The following is an 18,452-nucleotide window of genomic DNA, read 5'->3' on the forward strand; positions in this document are numbered from 1 at the left end:
CCATGAGGCTATGCCAGCACATGGAGAGCTCTAAACGTCTCCTTGCTGATCTTCAGAATGTTTCTGCTGACCCTTTCCTCAAGCCTGTCTGGGTTCCTCCTGACTCAAGTGCTACTCAGCTACAAAACCCCTAAATCGCCGACTATCAGCATCTTTCCTCCTCAGCTCATGTATGATTGAACTGGAACTTTACTGGATTCGAGAAGCAAATTATTATTTATTTAGATGCCATACAGAAGAAATGAATGCAGACATTTTACTTCCATTTGTCTGTATCTGGCTCCTGGTAGGATATAACTCCTTAGAAGAAAGACTCAAACCCTCACTTGTATAAAACACGCAAATGGCAGAGAAGGTGGGGGGGGCAGCAGGGAAGGGGAAAGCAGGAGAAAGAACAGTAAGAAATCCTACAAAGTCATCAGTGGAAGGGAAAAGGACTAGAAGGACTACAGCAATTTGCAGGACAAAACTTAAGTAGGGAAACACAGTAACCAGTATCTTTGTCTCAGAAACAACCTATTGAAAGTCTGACGATAAAGAGAACAAAGTCCATACAACCGAACAACAGTTTAATTCTCTTCACACTATGGAACAGAAACACACATTTTAACATATTATACAAAGTTGAGTATCTGAGTCCTTAAGAGTTGCAAATTCAATGCTGAAAAGATATCAAAGCCTTTTTAGTTAAGACTTGGGAATTAACAGAAGTTGTAACTTGTTACAAAGATTCATCTTTCGTAACCTTTATCTATCAAATATTTAACAAACATATCCAGAACTCTTGCAACTTTATGTAAAAAGCATCAAAAAAGAATAATGAAGAAAATCTCTAGTTCATGACCCAAAGAATGCTTTCCCTGCCTTAGTGTTACTCAGGCCAGTCTTCTGACAAAACAGCGCTGTTTGCCATACCAGTTTCTGCGTCAAATAAAGGTAGAAGAATAGTGTCCTAAGTTTCCATAACTAAGGAACTGAAGCTCAGAAGGGGGAGCAGGAAGAAGGGGAATAGTGCTATCATGTGTGATCGTGTGATAAGCAAGAAGTGTAAGAAGATTAAAAAACTCACAACTAAAAGCAGTATTTTTCAGTAGTTAACTGTATTTCAAAGATTTTTTTTTTCCTACTTCTCTCTCCAAAAAGAGATTTTATACTTCATTAGAACACTTCAAGACAAAAAAAAAAATATTTCGTTGCATATTTTCATGGAAAATGCCATTCAGCACCCACATGTACACCCTAACTCACATCCAGAATTGGAAGCTTTGTGCAACAGAGCCCCCCATCTGCTGGGCATCTCAATGTTATTTACATACTGAACACTTTCACAGCCACACTGCAGAGTAAATGCCCTTTAACCTACCACCCACAGTATCTTCCTAGCAATATCCAGGGAGATTTTTTTCCCCCAAGAGTTTTTGATTCTCTTTTGAAAAAAGCTGCAGCAGATGCATGCAGAAAGATTTATCTAAGACAGAGATCTGTTAAACCACCTCAAACCAAAACTAAAGGTTTTCAAACAGTTCAATTAGCAGCTATGTTTATAGCAAAAAGTGCAAATTAATACTACAGTTGCTATGCCCAGACATAGCTAATATAGATACTCTTAAGCAAGAGTAGTGGAATTGGAGAGAACAAGTCAAACTATCAGATTATAGAATTCTGCTAAACCAGCCTTATCCTGCTAGAGAAGGTCAAAACATATTTACATTAACAATGCTCTCCCTTATTGACTTACTGGTGAATCAGAGAAGTCTAAAAAAATCCCCAAAAAACCCCCACAAATCCCATCAGCCAAACACCCTCTAAATGATGGGAATAGTGAAAGAAAACAGCACTTCTAAATTACTTTTATCAAGTAAAGTTCTGACTGTAGATTACTTATGCAGATAAAGACAGAATTCAAAAGGGTAGCTTCCCAATATCTGCTCCAGTTAAGGTTTAAAAGTTTAGCATATATGTAAACTACTCTCTTGGAAGAGTTTGGTGTAGATCAATGCATAATCCCTGTTTGCTACTGGTTAAGATAGAAACTCTTTAATCCAATGAGGAATAAACTTACAATAGAAAAAAATAAACTGCCAGTTCCTGTAATATTAAGCTCTCAGTGTTTAAAAGTCTACATAAGTAAACAAGCAGTTCTAAAAGTTTTGTCAGAAACACATGTATTTTGAAACATAGTCAACATAGAGATTCTTCTATTTAAAGGAACTTCCAATACTAGAACACTTTCTGTATTGATGGCTGATGTATATACCACTTGCTCACACAACTGAAAATTAATTAGAAACACACTTGCTTTTAACTGGAATCACTCAGCCCACCTCTTCCAGGAATATTAGTTTTCCAGTCTTTCTTTGTGAATTACAAGCCATGCAAATGCCTGTATATGATTATGAAGGTATACATACACTGCTGAATAACCACATTTAAGGTTCTTTAGTAAACAGCCTTGCATTTACCATTTCGTACTGTTCCAATAAAAACATGTCTTCATCTTCTCCAGCAATATATTTCTCAGTAAAGGAAATTAAAGTTCACATACATCAACCCCACATGAAGCCTTTTCAGAGAGCAAGGGTTCAGTATAAGAGTTCCCCAATTACAGGAAGAGTCAAGCTCCCCATGAGAATGACAATTCAGTAGAAATGTATGTCACCAGAGACCTTTGGTTTCGAAAATTAAGAGTTCTCCAAAGGCCTAAAATCCCTTGGCATTTATTTCCTACTTTGTATCACCTGCCTTGAGAATGTCAGAAAAAGCAGCACTTCAGTCAACAGTTCTAAGTCAGTATTTTCATATTACTGTACAGAAAGCTTGGCAGCTATGGCTTATTATATTAGTCAAGAGTCTACAAAAGATACTATTACAAATACTTTGTTTATTTGTTAGGCATAAATTTGCTGTGGAGACCAAAATATTTGCATCTGCCAGTACAAAAAGATTGCAAAACATGGCTTGATGACTGACTCAAACATGAATTTAACTCCAAATTCCATAATTTAGGAACAGTGCAAGTATCACAGAATGAACATACTATATTAATACTTACTCAGTCTGCAGTTATCTTACTTGCAAATTCAGGCAATCTACAATTTTTCTCATGATATCATCATAAAATTTCACTAGTCTCTGCAAAGAAGTGCAACGGTTTGCTTACAAACATGCCCCAATAGGAAGAAAGGTATTTTCAAAGTTAAGTGGTGATTTTTACTGGTGCTAGGGGAAGGAGGACAACGGTAGGAAGCCTGGCCACTCATTGTGATCACACAATTTAACTGCAGCAACAGCTACTGACTGAACTTCAGCATTGTGGGAAAAGTCTAGAGGACTGCCAAGATCAAATTCCATAATGACCCAAACCCAATCTAAAACTGCTGACAACAAGAAAAAAGCAGCCCTGCCTTTCTCCAACAGTGTGTTCCTGTCCTACACGACCCCTCCTTTAAGCAAACATGAACATCTGGTGACCACACTGGCCATCCACCTAAGAAATCGCTCTGTGTTAAAAGACCCTTTTTGCTAATGTTATCAAAACCCAGAGCGGCTTCTCAGCCAACTGATTATGGAGTTCCAGGAATGCCTCTACTGACACAGGAGAAAAACACAAACGACCAGAAGCAGAGGAAGTTACCACTTGGGGCTGCAATGCCAGTTTAGCTGGCTGCAAATGTACATGGGACAGGGTACAGCTGCACCATTACACAGTCCTCAGGCTGTAAGTCAAGCACTTGCATCAGCTGGAGCTGTGGCACTACTTATCCAACTCAAAGCGCAAGTCCTGCCAGACTCAAACCTGCAGATGAATACTCATACACCCATAGTAAAATACAAATCACTGAGTTGCCAAAACCTCATAATGAACAACGAAAACTACACCAAACCTATAAAATACTACAGACTCCTTGTTATCCAGCTTCTGGCCTCCCTTTGAAAAAAAGGGCACATTAACATATTCTTTTGTATCATGTTTCTTTTGGATTTGGGAAAATTATTTAAAGGAACCCTCAAATGTTTAAACCCAAGAAACACGAATTATTTCAAGTACCTGTGTGCTCATCTTGAAGTGTATAAAACACTAGTATATAGAACTGATCAGTGTCACCGTACCTATACCTTCAGTGGCAAAACTGCTTTTGGCCTATCCCACCACACTGTTGAACTCGAGGGACTCACTTTTGGGTACAGCTACAGATGAGTGACTAAAAGCAATCTAAATTCCAATCTTCATGACCAACTGCCTTAAATTAAAACTTGGTACTAAGTAGACATGATCTTAAACATTTAGGGATGTATTTTACAGAGAGCTGATATATCTGCCATATTAAGTAAGAACAGTCCCTACTGCCTCTCAATACATGGTTAGAGTCACTGAGTGTGGCATAAGGCAATGCTATGGCAGAGACGGGTATCTCCCATCACCTCCTCTCTCCCTATCACCTCACTGATTTCAGAATCAGCGTTTCTAAGACAGAAGCCAAAACAGAAAACTGAGCCAGGTTAAAACCAAACAAACATCATACCTCTGCTAGCAGAAAGGGTCCCCCTGTACAGCTGCCTGCGCCACTGTATGAACTCTGGTACCAAGGGAGGACAGGCAGCAGAATATTATGATTTTAACTGAACTAAAAATTCTAGGCTACATAAAATTTATAACTCCACTGATAATACTTTCAAAGCTTCAAAAGTTAAAAGAATTTTTTTTTTTTGAACAGTACATTTCATTATAGAAGACTTAACAGCAATGAACTCAACCAGTATGCTGTTTTTCTTCCTATCAAAATTAACTAATTAAAAGTAAACAGAACATGAGAAGCGTTCAGATTTAACAACAGTGTATGGGAAAAAATCCTACTTAAATGAAAAATGAAATTGAATATAAACTTCTAACTCCTTTTCTGATGGGAAAAAATATACCAGGGTTACTTGCTGCAGTATATAAGTGCCTCAAGAGAAGTAGATGTTTCCATTTGTATCTGAACAATGTGAAAAATTGCTTGTATTTTTTATTTTCTATATATGTGCAAGAACACTTCCATGGAATTGTTTGAAATAACACTTGTGTACAACACAAGTTTTATCAGGGTTAGTCAACAGTAATGTTTAATATTGTAGAATAAGCCTTTCCTCCTACAACAGAGAAATTGTGATAAAAGCAATGACTAGTGAAACTGCTTAGAACAGAAGACCAAATTCCTGATACAACTTCATTGCAACTTACTCAGTACAATTCATTATTATTGGACTTGGTACATTTTTCAATCCTTAAAGTGTATTTATCATGGCCATTCTTGCTACACAGAATCGTACTTCCATTTTATAGTTTGGTGCAGAGGTAAAACGGGAACAATATCAGTCCGCTTAGTTTCAAAGCTTAAAATAATTTGGTTTCCAGTATCCCTCCACAGAGAATGCCTTACAGATCATAACTGTGATCACTCTAAGCAAGTAAGAGGGAACTGTACCAAAAAAGTATAATGGCTCAATGGAAAGTATCAAGTCAGTAAGAGATTTAATCTCACATGTTCTCACTTGTGCTTAAGCTACTGAAAAGTACTATAGTTTTCATGTTTCTTTCTGGGTTAGTTTTTTGTCTCGTTTTGGGTTTTTTTCTTCTTTAAATCAAGTCCCCTTTAGACAAGGCAAAGAAGCTTGAAATAAAACCTTTTGAAATAAGCAAACAATGAAGGGCTGGAATACTTAGCCACTTTTCTAATTACAACCTCCATAAAAACATAGGCTTCTACCATGCTATAAGACATTCAGGCCTTACCTTTTCCCACCATAAACTTTAATCTACATTACCGCCAACTGAAGAACAATTTTAACCAGTATTTCACATCACTGTGCATGCACTGTCTTTATACTAAACGTGTTATCAAAAATTATATTGCACAACAGAAGAGAAACTAGCTTTCTTTCCTGGTAAATATATACTTCACATCACATTTCAGGTTTCACAACAGAATGACTGGTATATCCAGCCTGAATGTGGAGAGCTGGTTGAACCAGAAATGACATTCTGTCAAACGCTGAGCAGTTTTTTTTAAATACTAGTGAGCAAAAATCGATTGCTGGTAAGTTCAGCACCATTTTAAAAATATGGGATCAGGATGCTCTAAATTGAAATTAAATTAATAATAACAAAATACAAACAACAAAGAACTATGTAACTATCAAAAAAGTCTACTTTCAAGATTCTCTAAGATAAGAGAACTAAGGTTATTATAAGGTTTTAATCTCTTGAAAGACCTTTACTGTATCTCCTCCCCACCATTAAGCTCTAACAATGTTTAGTTTAACTGAGGTTGACTTATCAATGACATTTCTTCATTAACTATACCAACCAAACCTGCGTATCTGTAATTTTTACTTTGTATAAGAACTTTCAATAACAAAATGATAAGAGTATCAGGAATGAAAATATGGCAAATAAAGAATAAATTTTGTAAAATTCACAAAAACATTACGGATAAATTTTTCAGCTTGTTTTCACAGCTTTCCTACACAAAGATATGAGTAGTTTTCTAAAATATAAACTAGTGTAACACCTGGGCAAGGCTAAAATTATTTTCATTTCCAGCATTAGTGAATCAACAATGGAAATTCCCTAGATATCAACCCCGTGGCTAGCAGACACAAAAAGTGAAATACTTTGCATAGAATCATCTCAGTAAAAAGTTTACTGCTACAAGGATTCAAAGGAGGACCAACACTTCAGGTAACAGGGAAGGACTAACTGTTTTATAGTGACCCACATTTAAGTTAAAAGGTTTTAGCAGCTCTAAGAGCAGAGTATCAAATTAAATGTACGCTAGTTACTAGCGCCCAACATTCTCTGCAGCTCAAAGATATTTGTTCATTTCCCTCTGTCTTTCAATACTTATTTCTCAAAATAGATGCTCTTAATATAATCTGGTTGTTCCATCTACTTCTGAGTCAAGTGCAGGAAGATTGTGTAAAGCTTACCTTCTAAATTGTAGAGCAGTTCAGCAGAGAACTCCAAAAATGCTAATAAAATGCCACATTTTTCTTATCATGCTGAGAATGTTTAATTGAGAAGTCTTTTAACTACATTTTCAGATCCTCACATTAGAAATACTACAGCACAACTAAACAAGATGTTAAGAACCAGATTTTGAAATATGTTTTATGATTATATATTCTCATATTAAAGATGATGGCAGAATATTGCAGCAAACAGAGAAATAAAAGTTCAGCTAATGAAGAATTCATGAGAAGGGAACCTCAATGTATTCTGACACAATACTGTTTGCATACTATAAATTCTCTGACAAATATATACACATTAAGGACAGACCAGTTTAAGTTAGGAAAAGACTAGTGTCTAACATAGGAAAACAAATCACAAATACAAATTCACAAATTGCAGATAAGGATATAATGAAGTACAAAACTAGTAGAGTACAGAACTACTCACCTATGACAACTTTTGTAAGACAAGCAGATGTGCTCAAATGAGTATCAATATTTCAAAATACTGTATCTGAAACCATACAGCTACCTACTCATAACAAAAAAGCTAACAGTCAGCAAGAGAAAAATAACATGCACCTTCAAGAACGCACAAAGTTCTGCCAGAATAAGCAAGTACCTGTATCTACCTGTAATGGCTAGGGCTTCCGAAGCTGTCCAAGGCAGAGAGAGTAACAATCACATTAAGAAAAAAAAAAAAAGGAGAAAAGGGCAAGATTGAGACTAAGGCGAGGCCGCAGCCAGACACCTATGCAGCAGGCAGGAAAGGGGACCACCTGCCTGCTCCCAGCCCCAGCTTTCGCCACCACCTCAGCCCACCCCAGCCCGTGGGCCTGGCGCCGGGGAGCTGGGCCCCGCACTCAGCTCATCCCGCGGACAAGGCCTAGGCCCCGCACTCATGAGGGCACCACAGCCCGGGCAAGCCCCACGGATCGCTATTGCTGCACCCACCCCCCGCCGTTAGCGAGCTAGGTCGGGGCTCGGGCTCTTCCCGGCCCTGGCCGCACCGCTTCTGGGCCGCGGCCTAAAAATGGCGGAGGCAGCCGCGCTTCCCAGGCTGCTCACCCCAGCGCCCGTCCCACCGGCGGCCCTATACCGAGCCGCACTCACCGTCCAGCCGGCTTCTCGTACCCCGACTCCGCGCCCTGCCGCCTCACCACTCGCCTTCGTCCCTCCGGCCCCAGAAACCGCCGCCTCACGAGCGCCCACCGCGGCCGGCCGCCATCTTCCTTCCCCCACCAGCGACTGGGTGGCGCACGCGCCCTACGTCAACACGCCCAGCGGCGCGAGAGGCGGTCCCAGAGCACGCGGGGGCACCGCGGTTGGAAGACTCCGGCCAATGCGCAGGAGCGCGGGGTAGGGCGCGCGCTGCTTCCGCGAGCCTCCCGCTGTGCCACGATCTGCGCCTGCACCCCCGGAAGTCCCGCGCCCCCACTCGCAGGTGGAGGCGCGAAGAGGTGCGAGTATGCGCACTGACAGGCGGCAGCGACGTAGGTGCTTAGCTGCGGACGGTCGCGGGCGCTGCACCACTCGCGTTTTGTTGGGGAAAAAGGATGAGCAAAATTCAACCCATGAACCCGCCATGCCGGGGAAGCTGCGACCCCGGGCCCCCCGCTGCCTCCCCCGGGCCTGTGCTTTGAGGACGCTGTGGGCAACAAGGCCCCTGCTGCCATGCCTACTGGCTTCAGCCTCTCCGAAACGGGTAGTACCGGCAGCTGGAAAACATACTGCTTCCAAACCGCATCGCCTTGCATGTCTCACCGAACTGCACGGCTCTTTACTTCGGTGCTGCGGCATGTTAATACTCCAGATGTTCACCAAACAGCCAGGCACTACAACAGGATCGCACCTTGTGCAGTTCTCGTCAACATCTTCCTTTCATTTTCCCCATCCCAATAACCAGGCTTCAAACGACAACAATCAAGAACAGCTAATCTCAGTGCTCATAATTATATATTTGTGGAGGTGCAAATCTCCTGAGACCACTTTCAGATCACTGTTACATGCCTCCTTGGGAGTCTTATATTAGCTTACAAAGGTATCAACATGTAGTAATGCCTCCCAATTATTACATCCTTTTACCTAGAAGTGTTATTGAAGAGGAGCAGAATGGCTTTTTTTTTCCTGAATGAAAACGAGTTGCCGTTAAGACATGAGAGCCTGTGCATTTTGAAGACTAAAATACCCTAAAGCTGCTTGTACAGAAACATTTTACAGGGCAAATGGAGTTACAGTGGGAACAGCTAATGGAAAGCACATCCTGTATCAAAAGGGGCCACTGAGCTTCATAAAATAAAAGATTCACCACACACCTTGCTTTTATGTCTGTTATTTAGTTATAATTATTCGGATCCAGTTAAAGTTACTGTGGTTGTTTGGTCTATTGGCTTGCAGAAGATGTAATGCCACTAAAGCACAGAAATAAATGTATCAGTTGAGGTAGCCCAACCAATTGTCGTAAACCAGCTTGGACTTTCAGCACTGCAGCAACATTAAGTTTCCAGTAAGAGCTGAAATAGTATAGTATTTCTCTCAGTTTTGCAACACCAGTGAAACTCTATTGCTTACCATCACAAGTAGTGCCTTGACTTAAGACACCTGTCCTCTTCGTCCCAGCTGTTCTTTCCTGCAAATTTTTCCTTCTTCCAGTTGTAGTGGTAAAATTATTAGTATTTAAGATTTGAGAGGGCTGGCTAAGAAGTTTATCTTAACTAAAAGAACATTCCTTTCAACTAAAAGCTAACAGTCTGTGATTGTTGCCAACTCCCCACTTCCAAGCTAACGCCCATGTGCCGCTCCCATACGCTCCACCAAGAGCCACCCCTCCACAGTGTCACATTATTTACTGTTTGACTCCTTACAACTGTGACAGTTACCAAGCTACTTAAGGAGCCCAGCCCTTCCAGGATGGATACCTGGCTTTGTTAACATCAAAATCATTGTTTTCCTTCACCTTTTCCTTTTCTGAAACAGTATGTAGGTTGCGTCTCTGCGATCAGTAGGCAGAGAACAGAGGAGCAGAGAGGGAGATGCTGCCCAAATGTTCTCTCACTATGATCACAGTTACTAATGCCTCTGACTGATCTGTCCTAAATTGTACTAGCGTTATTACATACTCGGAGTCCCCAGATCTCCAACACAGTTAATAATAATCATCACAGGGTCTGTTTATCAAAAAGATCCTCAGTAATAAAATGGTAATATGCACCTAATGTTTATAAAACACGTGGCCTTCATTAGAAATATCTTTTAATTTACAGTAAACAATAATAGAAAATTATTGAAGCTGTAAAAAGCCACTGTCCTGATCAAATGATTAAAAAAAAACCCACAGAAATCGATGCCACTCATCACTAAACCTTCTGAGAGTCAAGGACAAGCTTCTCTGTCTCTTTCCAAAGTTCAGAAAAATAAGAAGTCACATCTACATTTCTGCTAAAAAGCAGAAACATTGAAGAATTCCAAATGGAGTAGAGGGATTTGGAAGAAACAAATACTGGAGCCTCTGCGAAAAGGCTTTTTGCGTTCTTTGGCTCTCACAATACGGGTGTCCTTGCCAATGCACACGTGGAACAAACCAAAAGGACTACACTGATCTCCAGTCTGAATGCACCTGTGGATGTACCCTTGTATCCACAACTCCTCTTACTCAGCCAGGAGCTGGATGGGTCCAGAGGGCTAAGAAACAGTCAAAGGTCCCATGTTTTTCTGTTCAGATAAAGGGGTGAGGGGAAACCTTAATACTGGAAGCTGCGTTTAGTCTGAATGTCGTCAAGAATCTGCTGTAATTCCTCATCTTCAAATCGACCCTCCAGGCTGCAAGATAAGAACAATGAGGGAACATTAAAGGTCTAGGAAATAATCTTCCCCCTGGGTTCATCTCACATAGCCATAATTCTCTCCTGTCAGTCTCAACACCATCATCACCCACCTGTATGGTACCACCAGGAACCACCTACAACACCACTGTACTGTACTATACTGTACACTACACAGTACCTCCTCTTTAAATGACAAAACTCCATCCTTCCCAGAACTTCCTGCTGAAGAATTTCAAAATATTTTACCAAAAAGGCAAGGCAGGTGCAGGTTTAGACAGACCTCTAAATGAAGTCCATGCAGCCACAGGCTCATAAGCCAGTCCAGCCTTGCTATGAAATCTTAGCATACAAGGAAGCAACTATAATTCAGATGAATGTTCCATTCCCTCCTTTATCTTAAGCCATGAGGGAACAAATCAAGATACGAAGAAGTTACTGCTCTCCCGCACATTATCCACAAAACAGTTCACAGAACCACTGTCACTTGCTTCAACAGAAAAAAAACCCCAAACCACAACAAACACAACTGGGTGGGTGAAGAACCCCAACTTAAGCTGTTTACACTTAACCCAGTAAATGTTGTCAGAAGTGCATTAGGGGCACTTAGAAACAGTGCCTCGCTGTCAGATCGATGGGTAGGTGAAGAAAGACCAAGACCAAAAGCTTTTGCATCAGCAGAGCTGGACTGAAGAGAGGGCATCTGCCCATAGCTGGCTTTAGTCCCAGGAAAGTACAATGCACTCTTTTTACGATATGTAAATGCTCACCTAGGAATCAAGGCTTTCGCTTCCTCAGCTGTCTCAGGACACAAGTTAGCCAAACATGCCAATTCAAATTTATGTAGCTTTTTCTGGAGCAGCAAACTGTAAGGCAAGACAACAAATTGGTGAATTTACAAGAAAGACAAACACAAAAGGGCATAAACTAAACCAAATAGATATCTTTTTTTCACTCTGCTTTTGGCACTGAAGTCAATGTTTTCTTCAGGAGGAAAGACTCATTATATAATTGTCTAGAGAAAAAAAAGTCACCACTTCCCCCGAATTAATCTACAAAGTCTAGAAAATCCTCCCATTTAATGCAATCAGCTGTCATTTAAATAGTGAAAACAAAGCAGTTCAGAAGGCTTGACCTAGACAAAGTATAACCCTCCATGAAGAATTACGATCAAATTTCTTGCCTCTTCAAAAAGTCAAGGTTCAGAATTATAGTACAAATCAGGAAATGCCACTAAACTGTACTTTCATAATGCAGCATCAGTATTATAGACCAGATTCTCCAGTATAGTCTTAAGCCCCAACCTTTCCACTCACCTACGGACGCTGGCAATGGTTTCACGGTTTTTGAAGCGGCTGAAGCGCGCTGTGTAGTTCAATGTTTTCATGAAGACTTCTGAAAGCTCCTGCTCATCTTCTGCACTCTCATTCTGTTGCTTACGATGCTCAAGAAGCATATGTACTTCTGAATTTAGAAGAGTTTCCGCAGTTTCAAATTCTACATTTCAGTGAGTGAACACCAGCATAAAAAAAAGGTAAAGCATGAATGAAAAAGTGCACTTATAGAAGTTTTGTATGTAAATTTAGTTTTGGGCAACAAGGAAATGAACAATGTGTTTCACAGCAATTGTGCAAGCCCTTTCACCAATGATTGGGCAGCATTTCATACTGAAAATGCCGATAAAAATTACACCACCTTAAGTGACAATCCAATGTGTTTATCTTTTTGACCACATTTTACCTTTGCAGCCCTAACCCTCTGATTTGCCACATTTTTGCAATATGTTTTCTTCATCCATTTTTGGCAGAACTTAAGTACTGTATGACTTGTATTAGAAAAAAAAATTCAGAACTCAATAATAATACTCAAAAAATAGTAATACTCAAAGAATTCAGAAGTGATGCCCATGGTCTTTGGAAGACTCAAGTTCTAAAAGTAAATGTGGATGCTGCTGCATATTTTTTAAATGCCTTCATTTACTTGAAAGATTAATTGACCTACTGAAATGTTATTATCAGAAAAAAGTTTTAACCACTCTTAACAGATTCCCCCCCCCCCCTTCAGAGCCAACTCCCTTTGGTTTTGTTCATCATCATCACCACATTTATTCCAGTAACAAGAATGTCTTCCAGCATCAGCAGTATGAACTGTTCAAAGCAGTCGGATCAGAGGCTGCATCCCAGGGTGTCCTTCAGCACTGTTTTATAAAAGCAGGCAGATACGGGCAGTGTTAGAAAGGGACTAGCAACCTTTATTTTGCATGGAGTGGTAAAGTAACTTGGGCTGAACATGGCTAGGCTATAGATTTTTGTGTAAAAACATCCAAAAACCAGTCTTTCAGGACTATGCTTTCATTCATAACTCAAAAATGCACCACGGTCCCTTTTTTTTTTTCCCCCCTCACTTCCTCAAGGAGAGAGAAGGCATAAATACAGCTCTGGAATTTATACTGAGTAGTTTTCTAAAAAAAATACACAGACTGTTAGTGTCTCTAGTTACAACTCAGGCTGTGGACACTTGGTTTCCTAAAATGCAGCATTATTCTAACATCAAGAAACATCAATGAAAAGTAACAGTTGTATCAAAAAACAAGAACTTTTTTCGTTATAACCTGATATGAAAAACATTTTTTTTATTCCTGTACACACACGCAGTGGTCCACATAAATAACAGCAGCCATATCTTAGCAATCACGAAGTCCTTAAACAGATACAAATGACTTATTATCCTTGACTTCTGACACTCGGGGCTCTGCAACTGACGGGGCGGTCAGGGCGCCGAGCAGCGCTCCGGTCCAAGGAGCCGCTCGGCGAGGCCGGCGGCGCGGGAAAGGGAGGGCTCGTTCACTCAGAGGCGCCCATGGGCTCCGCGCTGCCAAGAGGCCGCCGCCAGCCTCCAACTACTGCCCGGCCCAGCCTGGCGCCCATGGCCCCCTCGCCGCCCCCGCTCGGGCGGAAGCCCCGCGGCGCCCACCTTTGGGGAAGACGAGCTGCGAGGCGTCCTCCTCCACGTCCGCCGCCCGCGGGTCACTGCCACCCGCCGCCATCGCTTCAGCCGACACCGGAAGCCCCGCCGCCCGGAAGCCCGCCGCCGCCTCGGCCCCGCCGCCCGCCAGGGGGAGTCGCCGCCGCCGCCGCCGCGTAGGCGCCCGGCGGTGACAGGAGGTGGGTCGGGGTGCGATGGCGGGCGGCGCGGCGGTTGTTCTCTGCGCACGGCTGGCCCTCCAGAGGGTATGGAACAGCGCGGTTAGAGCTGCGGGGCGCCGAGGGGGAGCGGCGCCTCAGCACTCCCGAAAACACAGCCCTCAAGGGTGCGTTTAAGCTCGCGTAGAAATTAGCTCCTCGAGACCGAAAGGAGGCGGGTGCTGGAACTTTATTTCTGTGAAGACAGGCCAAATAACGGAGATCAAGACGTTGTGGGCGCAAAGTTCTACAAGGCATAAACCACGGCCCGAGAGAGCAGGCTGTGGAGGAAAGGGCAAGGGGAACCGCGCTCGCCTTGTACGTGAGCAAACCCGGAGGAAGGCTCCTGGTCGGTCCTCTGGGCAATAACAAGAGCTCAAACTCTACTGGTCCCCGTCATCAGACTATGCGCAGCAGCAAGCGTTTGCCCAGGAGCACCCGGGGGGCACCGAAGAGCAGATGCAACTTCACCTGTCTGGCTTCACACGAGAAGTGGATCAGGGAGCTACAGCCTGCGTTTTGCTACCAGAACATCCTCTGGCTAGATTAGCAAGCCTTGACCTTAAGAAAGTTGTAACTGTCTCTAGCAGAATTTCTGTCTAGCTCACTGTGATTAATGTATCTCAGTCTGCGAGGAAGGAGTGTTAATATCATAAATAACACACTTGGAAAGGGAAGTTACTTCATCAGACCGTCCAGAAGTAATCTCCAGACCCCTAAAAGTCATAGGCAGGGTGAAAATGATGACAGCTCTCCCAACACCATGTCGTGGGAATACTGCCAGCAAAATAACTTAAGAGTAGTAGTATTTTACCTGGAGAGCTCACATCTAAGTGCCTAACCAGCCTAAGCCTCTTAAAGTAATCATCAAACCTGACTGTGTCATCCTGCACCCTTAAAGAAAGGCAAAATAGACTGTTGGAGGATTTATGATGAAGCCACTCCTGTTTTCATGAACTTGCATCCATGCCTAGGTGAATTGTTTTGTGCATACTGGGAAAAGGAATGCATTATCTGGATAAATGAGAATGACAGAGAAACTGATTGAAAACTAATTTGCTAAGTGGTACAAGCAGAAAGACATTCAGGAAGATAGAATGAAAATATCTCAGGGAACATCTGGCAAATTAAACAATTACATTAGGTTTACAAGAAAACAAGGAAATTGTGCCAGATTGATGAGGGAAACATTTTAAATCACTTGGAATCCTGATGGCTTCTCAAATAACCCATCTACTCAGAACATCATGGTTCTCTGAGCAGTAGGTAGCTTGCAGAGATTTCAGTTATTAATTTCACTTTTGTTTTTCCCCAAGGATCCATTCTTAAATATACAAAAAATAATTAAGAAAGCCAGATACTTGCAAGAGTTTATAGGTACTGCTAAAGAGGATATCATGAAAGATAAAGGTTTGTTATCACTTATGTGTTTGGTTAAGGTCTCAAGAGTCAAATAAGAACATTCCTGAATGGAACCTGCTCCTGCCCTTTTTAAAAAAAATTCTTTAAAAATTCACTTAAAAACCCACAGTAAATACTGTCCAGCTGCTGCAACAAACCAAACGTAACAGAGTACCTGACTTTTTCTTGGTTATTTTTAAAATGCACTGGCTTATTCCTCACTAATAATGACTGTTTCAGCATTTATCAATTCGATTGCAAAATGTGTGTGAAAAAGGAAGATGAGCTAGGCTAAAATAAAGTGAATGGCTATAGGAAGTTTCAGACGTATTTACTGGTCATATCCTAAAATGAACTGATGAAAAATGAAAAGGCTTGGCCAAGTGTAATTTATTGTGAACAGAACCTCTAGTATTCCATATTCCAGGGCAAAATGCATTGACGCTTGCTGGAGACCTGTTATTAGGTAATGGATTATTAGACAGACTTACTATGGTAATTTCTACATTGCCACAGTTTAAAAACAGATTCAGTAACAACTAATTGCACCAACACAGTTCTTAAAAAAAGCTTAGCTAAATACCTCTGTGTAATAAAATGTAAGAACAACTAACAAGGATGTTCTATTATTAGTATAACTGTATTTTGCAATATGCTTTCCTTCTAATTCACCAGCAGAAGAAATGTTATCTTCCCAGCAGTTTTTAAGCTTTCCAGAGGTAATTAAGTAATTTGTGTGCAGTGTCAAAACGCCCAACTTAAAAAAAAAACCAAACAACAAACAACACACCACCCCCACCACCCCCCTAAAAAAACCAAACAGTTTTTGATGGATTACAGGTGATAAGGTTAGGAAATTGAAACCTTAATCTCTTTTCATTGTCATCAATACTTCTAGCATGTGATAGTAGATCCTTGTGGAGATATCACCCGCTCAGAACACCATGTGCTGCAAAAGCCATTATCACAGAAGACACACATGCTTTTTCATCTGTGCTTAAGTATAGCTCTTCAGGTTTAGTTTTTCATATCATTTTACCTTTGTTTATTTTTACTCCATTTAAAATTATATATCTCAAACTATAATGAATGAACTTGTATGAGCAATATAAAGGTATATTAATACCCAGTAATAAAGTGGTAATAAGCCTCTGAACACAAAACTGGCTCTTGCATGATCTGTTTTTAAATACATATATAATGACATGTAAACATACTATCAACTGGTTGTATAATACATAAATTATGTCAGAATTCATCTGATTATAAGAGTAGTCTAGCTGACTATAAAAAAGGAAAAAAATTATGGTTCAATAATCTGGATATTGGTCAATTTGTAGAGTTACATACTTCTTTTAAGGAACATGGTAACAATAGTCTTCTGGGCTTTCTGTGTTTTGAGCATGATCATCAAACATATTCACAGGCAATCTTTTCCCAGACTGTAGCAAAAACGGTTTAGGAACTTTTCTACCCTGCTGCGCTATGTACTACAATTCAGTTTCAGAGCAAGCCTCGTAATACATAGGTCAGTGTAAATATTAACTCATTGAGTCACATGGGAAAGTATTGTGGTTTTAATTTTTATCTTCAACAAGTGTTATTCCTCAATCACAATTAGGTTGCTTATAACTTTTGTCCAAAAATAAAATTCTTTCTTGAGTTTAGAATAAAAATGCTCAGGTATTCTTCCTCTGAAGAACAGAAATTTCTCCTAACCTTTCTGTAATTTGCTTTTAGCAGGAAGTGAGTGCTAAATGATTAATTAATTTATTTTCTTATTTCAAATAGAAGACAAAACAGAAGAAAGTGTTTTCTGGTTTATATTTAGTCTGGATTGAACTATTTCAGTGTGCAGTCATATGTACACCCTTCTACCTGGCCTCATCTTCACTGTGAGCTGCTGAGTGTTACTGCAGTTACAGAAAGCAACATGCATGAAAGAGCCTCTGCTGAAAGACACTGTACAAAGATTTTACGTCTGACTGATTCAATGTGAAACAAAAAAAAAAAAAATCAAGTAAGGAAAAACATGCCATAAAAAATATATAAATAGGTACTGTATTCTGGCCAACAAAGAAGTGGAGAAAATATACTTGATAACTTACCTGAGCACATGACAACAGTGGACACTAGTTCTATGGTTAACTTCAGAATTTACAGTGAGCCACCTGGAAATCAGGTTAGCCATGGAGTCCTCCACAACCTACTCCTCATATTGCATAGGGGATTAGTTTCTAGTTTTACTAGTACCAGAAGCCTATTTTCTGAAAATAGAGTTTTGTTTTGTAGTTGCACTGAAGTCAATGAGCTTCTCAGGCATATTTAAGTCAAAACTACCCCCTGGCCCCATGGTTTGGTTGGGTTTTTTGGGGGGGGTCTTAGGCCCGTTCTTCATTCATATCCACGGCTGCCCTTCCCAAGAACCACAGACAGGAAATGTAGGATCTTTAACTATCCATCTGCTGTAGATAAAAAATGAGTAATAACCTGAAAGTGTATAGAAAAAACCCCACATTTTAAGCCAGAGGTATGTACATTAAAACTATTATACAAATCAATTGCTCCTGTCCCAAAGCAACGATGAAAATACTTAATAAGAATCTAGAAAGATGGTGTTTCTTTTCCTGAAACAAAATTTTTAGATCACCTGAAGACTACAACCTCTGAAGTACAGATAACCTGTTTTCATTAGTTCATTTTAAAAGACAAAAAATCAAAGAACAATTTTGGTAGTTTAAGCCAGATTTACAAATTCAGGATTTTCAGTATGATATAGAATTCTGTATGTATGTGCTTTATATATTTCACCACCATGACAACTAATAGAGTTATTGTCAAGCAAACATTATTTCAGGATACAAAGATGCTTTGCTATGCCATTATTAATGAAACATAATTAATCTTTGTATTTAATTTTCCTACTATTTTTCCTTGCTTTCTTCTAGTGAGCCTGTCTTGACTATTTCTCTGCTTCCAGACAGCTGTCATCCTGTTCTGGCAATCTCCCTGGTTCTGAATGTTTAATGTAATTTAGAAGTTTGGTATTCACACA

At 40.5% G+C, this 18,452-nt stretch overlaps 2 protein-coding genes across 2 annotated transcripts in view; both read right to left on the reverse strand.

The window, feature by feature from the left end:
- WDR33 (WD repeat domain 33) overlaps positions 1-8,204 on the reverse strand; it is a 69,751-nt gene extending 61,547 nt beyond the window's left edge. The window contains exons 1-2 of the mRNA XM_086467741.1: positions 8,107-8,204; positions 7,626-7,649 (exon numbers count right to left, since the gene is read on the reverse strand). The gene's annotated coding sequence lies outside the window, so the exon portion shown is untranslated. The remainder of the gene's footprint in view (positions 1-7,625; positions 7,650-8,106) is intronic.
- Positions 8,205-10,228: 2,024 nt separating this feature from the next.
- On the reverse strand, positions 10,229-13,860 carry POLR2D (RNA polymerase II subunit D). The gene is made up of 4 exons (XM_086468030.1): positions 13,788-13,860; positions 12,131-12,311; positions 11,585-11,680; positions 10,229-10,812 (listed from the first exon to the last, which is right to left on the reverse strand). The coding sequence occupies exons 1-4, from the start codon at positions 13,858-13,860 to the stop codon at positions 10,734-10,736; spliced, it is 429 nt and encodes a 142-aa protein (XP_086324156.1). The 3' UTR covers positions 10,229-10,733.
- Between the last annotated feature and the right edge of the window lie 4,592 nt (positions 13,861-18,452).

The sequence above is a fragment of the Leptosomus discolor genome, chromosome 7 (assembly GCF_034619465.1).
Source record: "Leptosomus discolor isolate bLepDis1 chromosome 7, bLepDis1.hap2, whole genome shotgun sequence".
Classification (NCBI taxonomy): Eukaryota; Metazoa; Chordata; class Aves; order Leptosomiformes; family Leptosomidae; genus Leptosomus; species Leptosomus discolor.

What these genes read in the sequence shown, in the direction of transcription:
- POLR2D (XM_086468030.1), bottom strand. Translation starts at nt 13,860, where the DNA reads ATGGCGGCGGGTGGCAGTGACCCGCGGGCGGCGGACGTGGAGGAGGAC. An exon ending in ACCATTGCCAGCGTCCGTAG is followed by an intron (nt 11,681 to 12,130) that starts GTGAGTGGAAAG and finishes CTTGCCTTACAG; the next exon opens with TTTGCTGCTCCAGAAAAAGC. An exon ending in GCGAAAGCCTTGATTCCTAG is followed by an intron (nt 10,813 to 11,584) that starts GTGAGCATTTAC and finishes CTTATCTTGCAG; the next exon opens with CCTGGAGGGTCGATTTGAAG.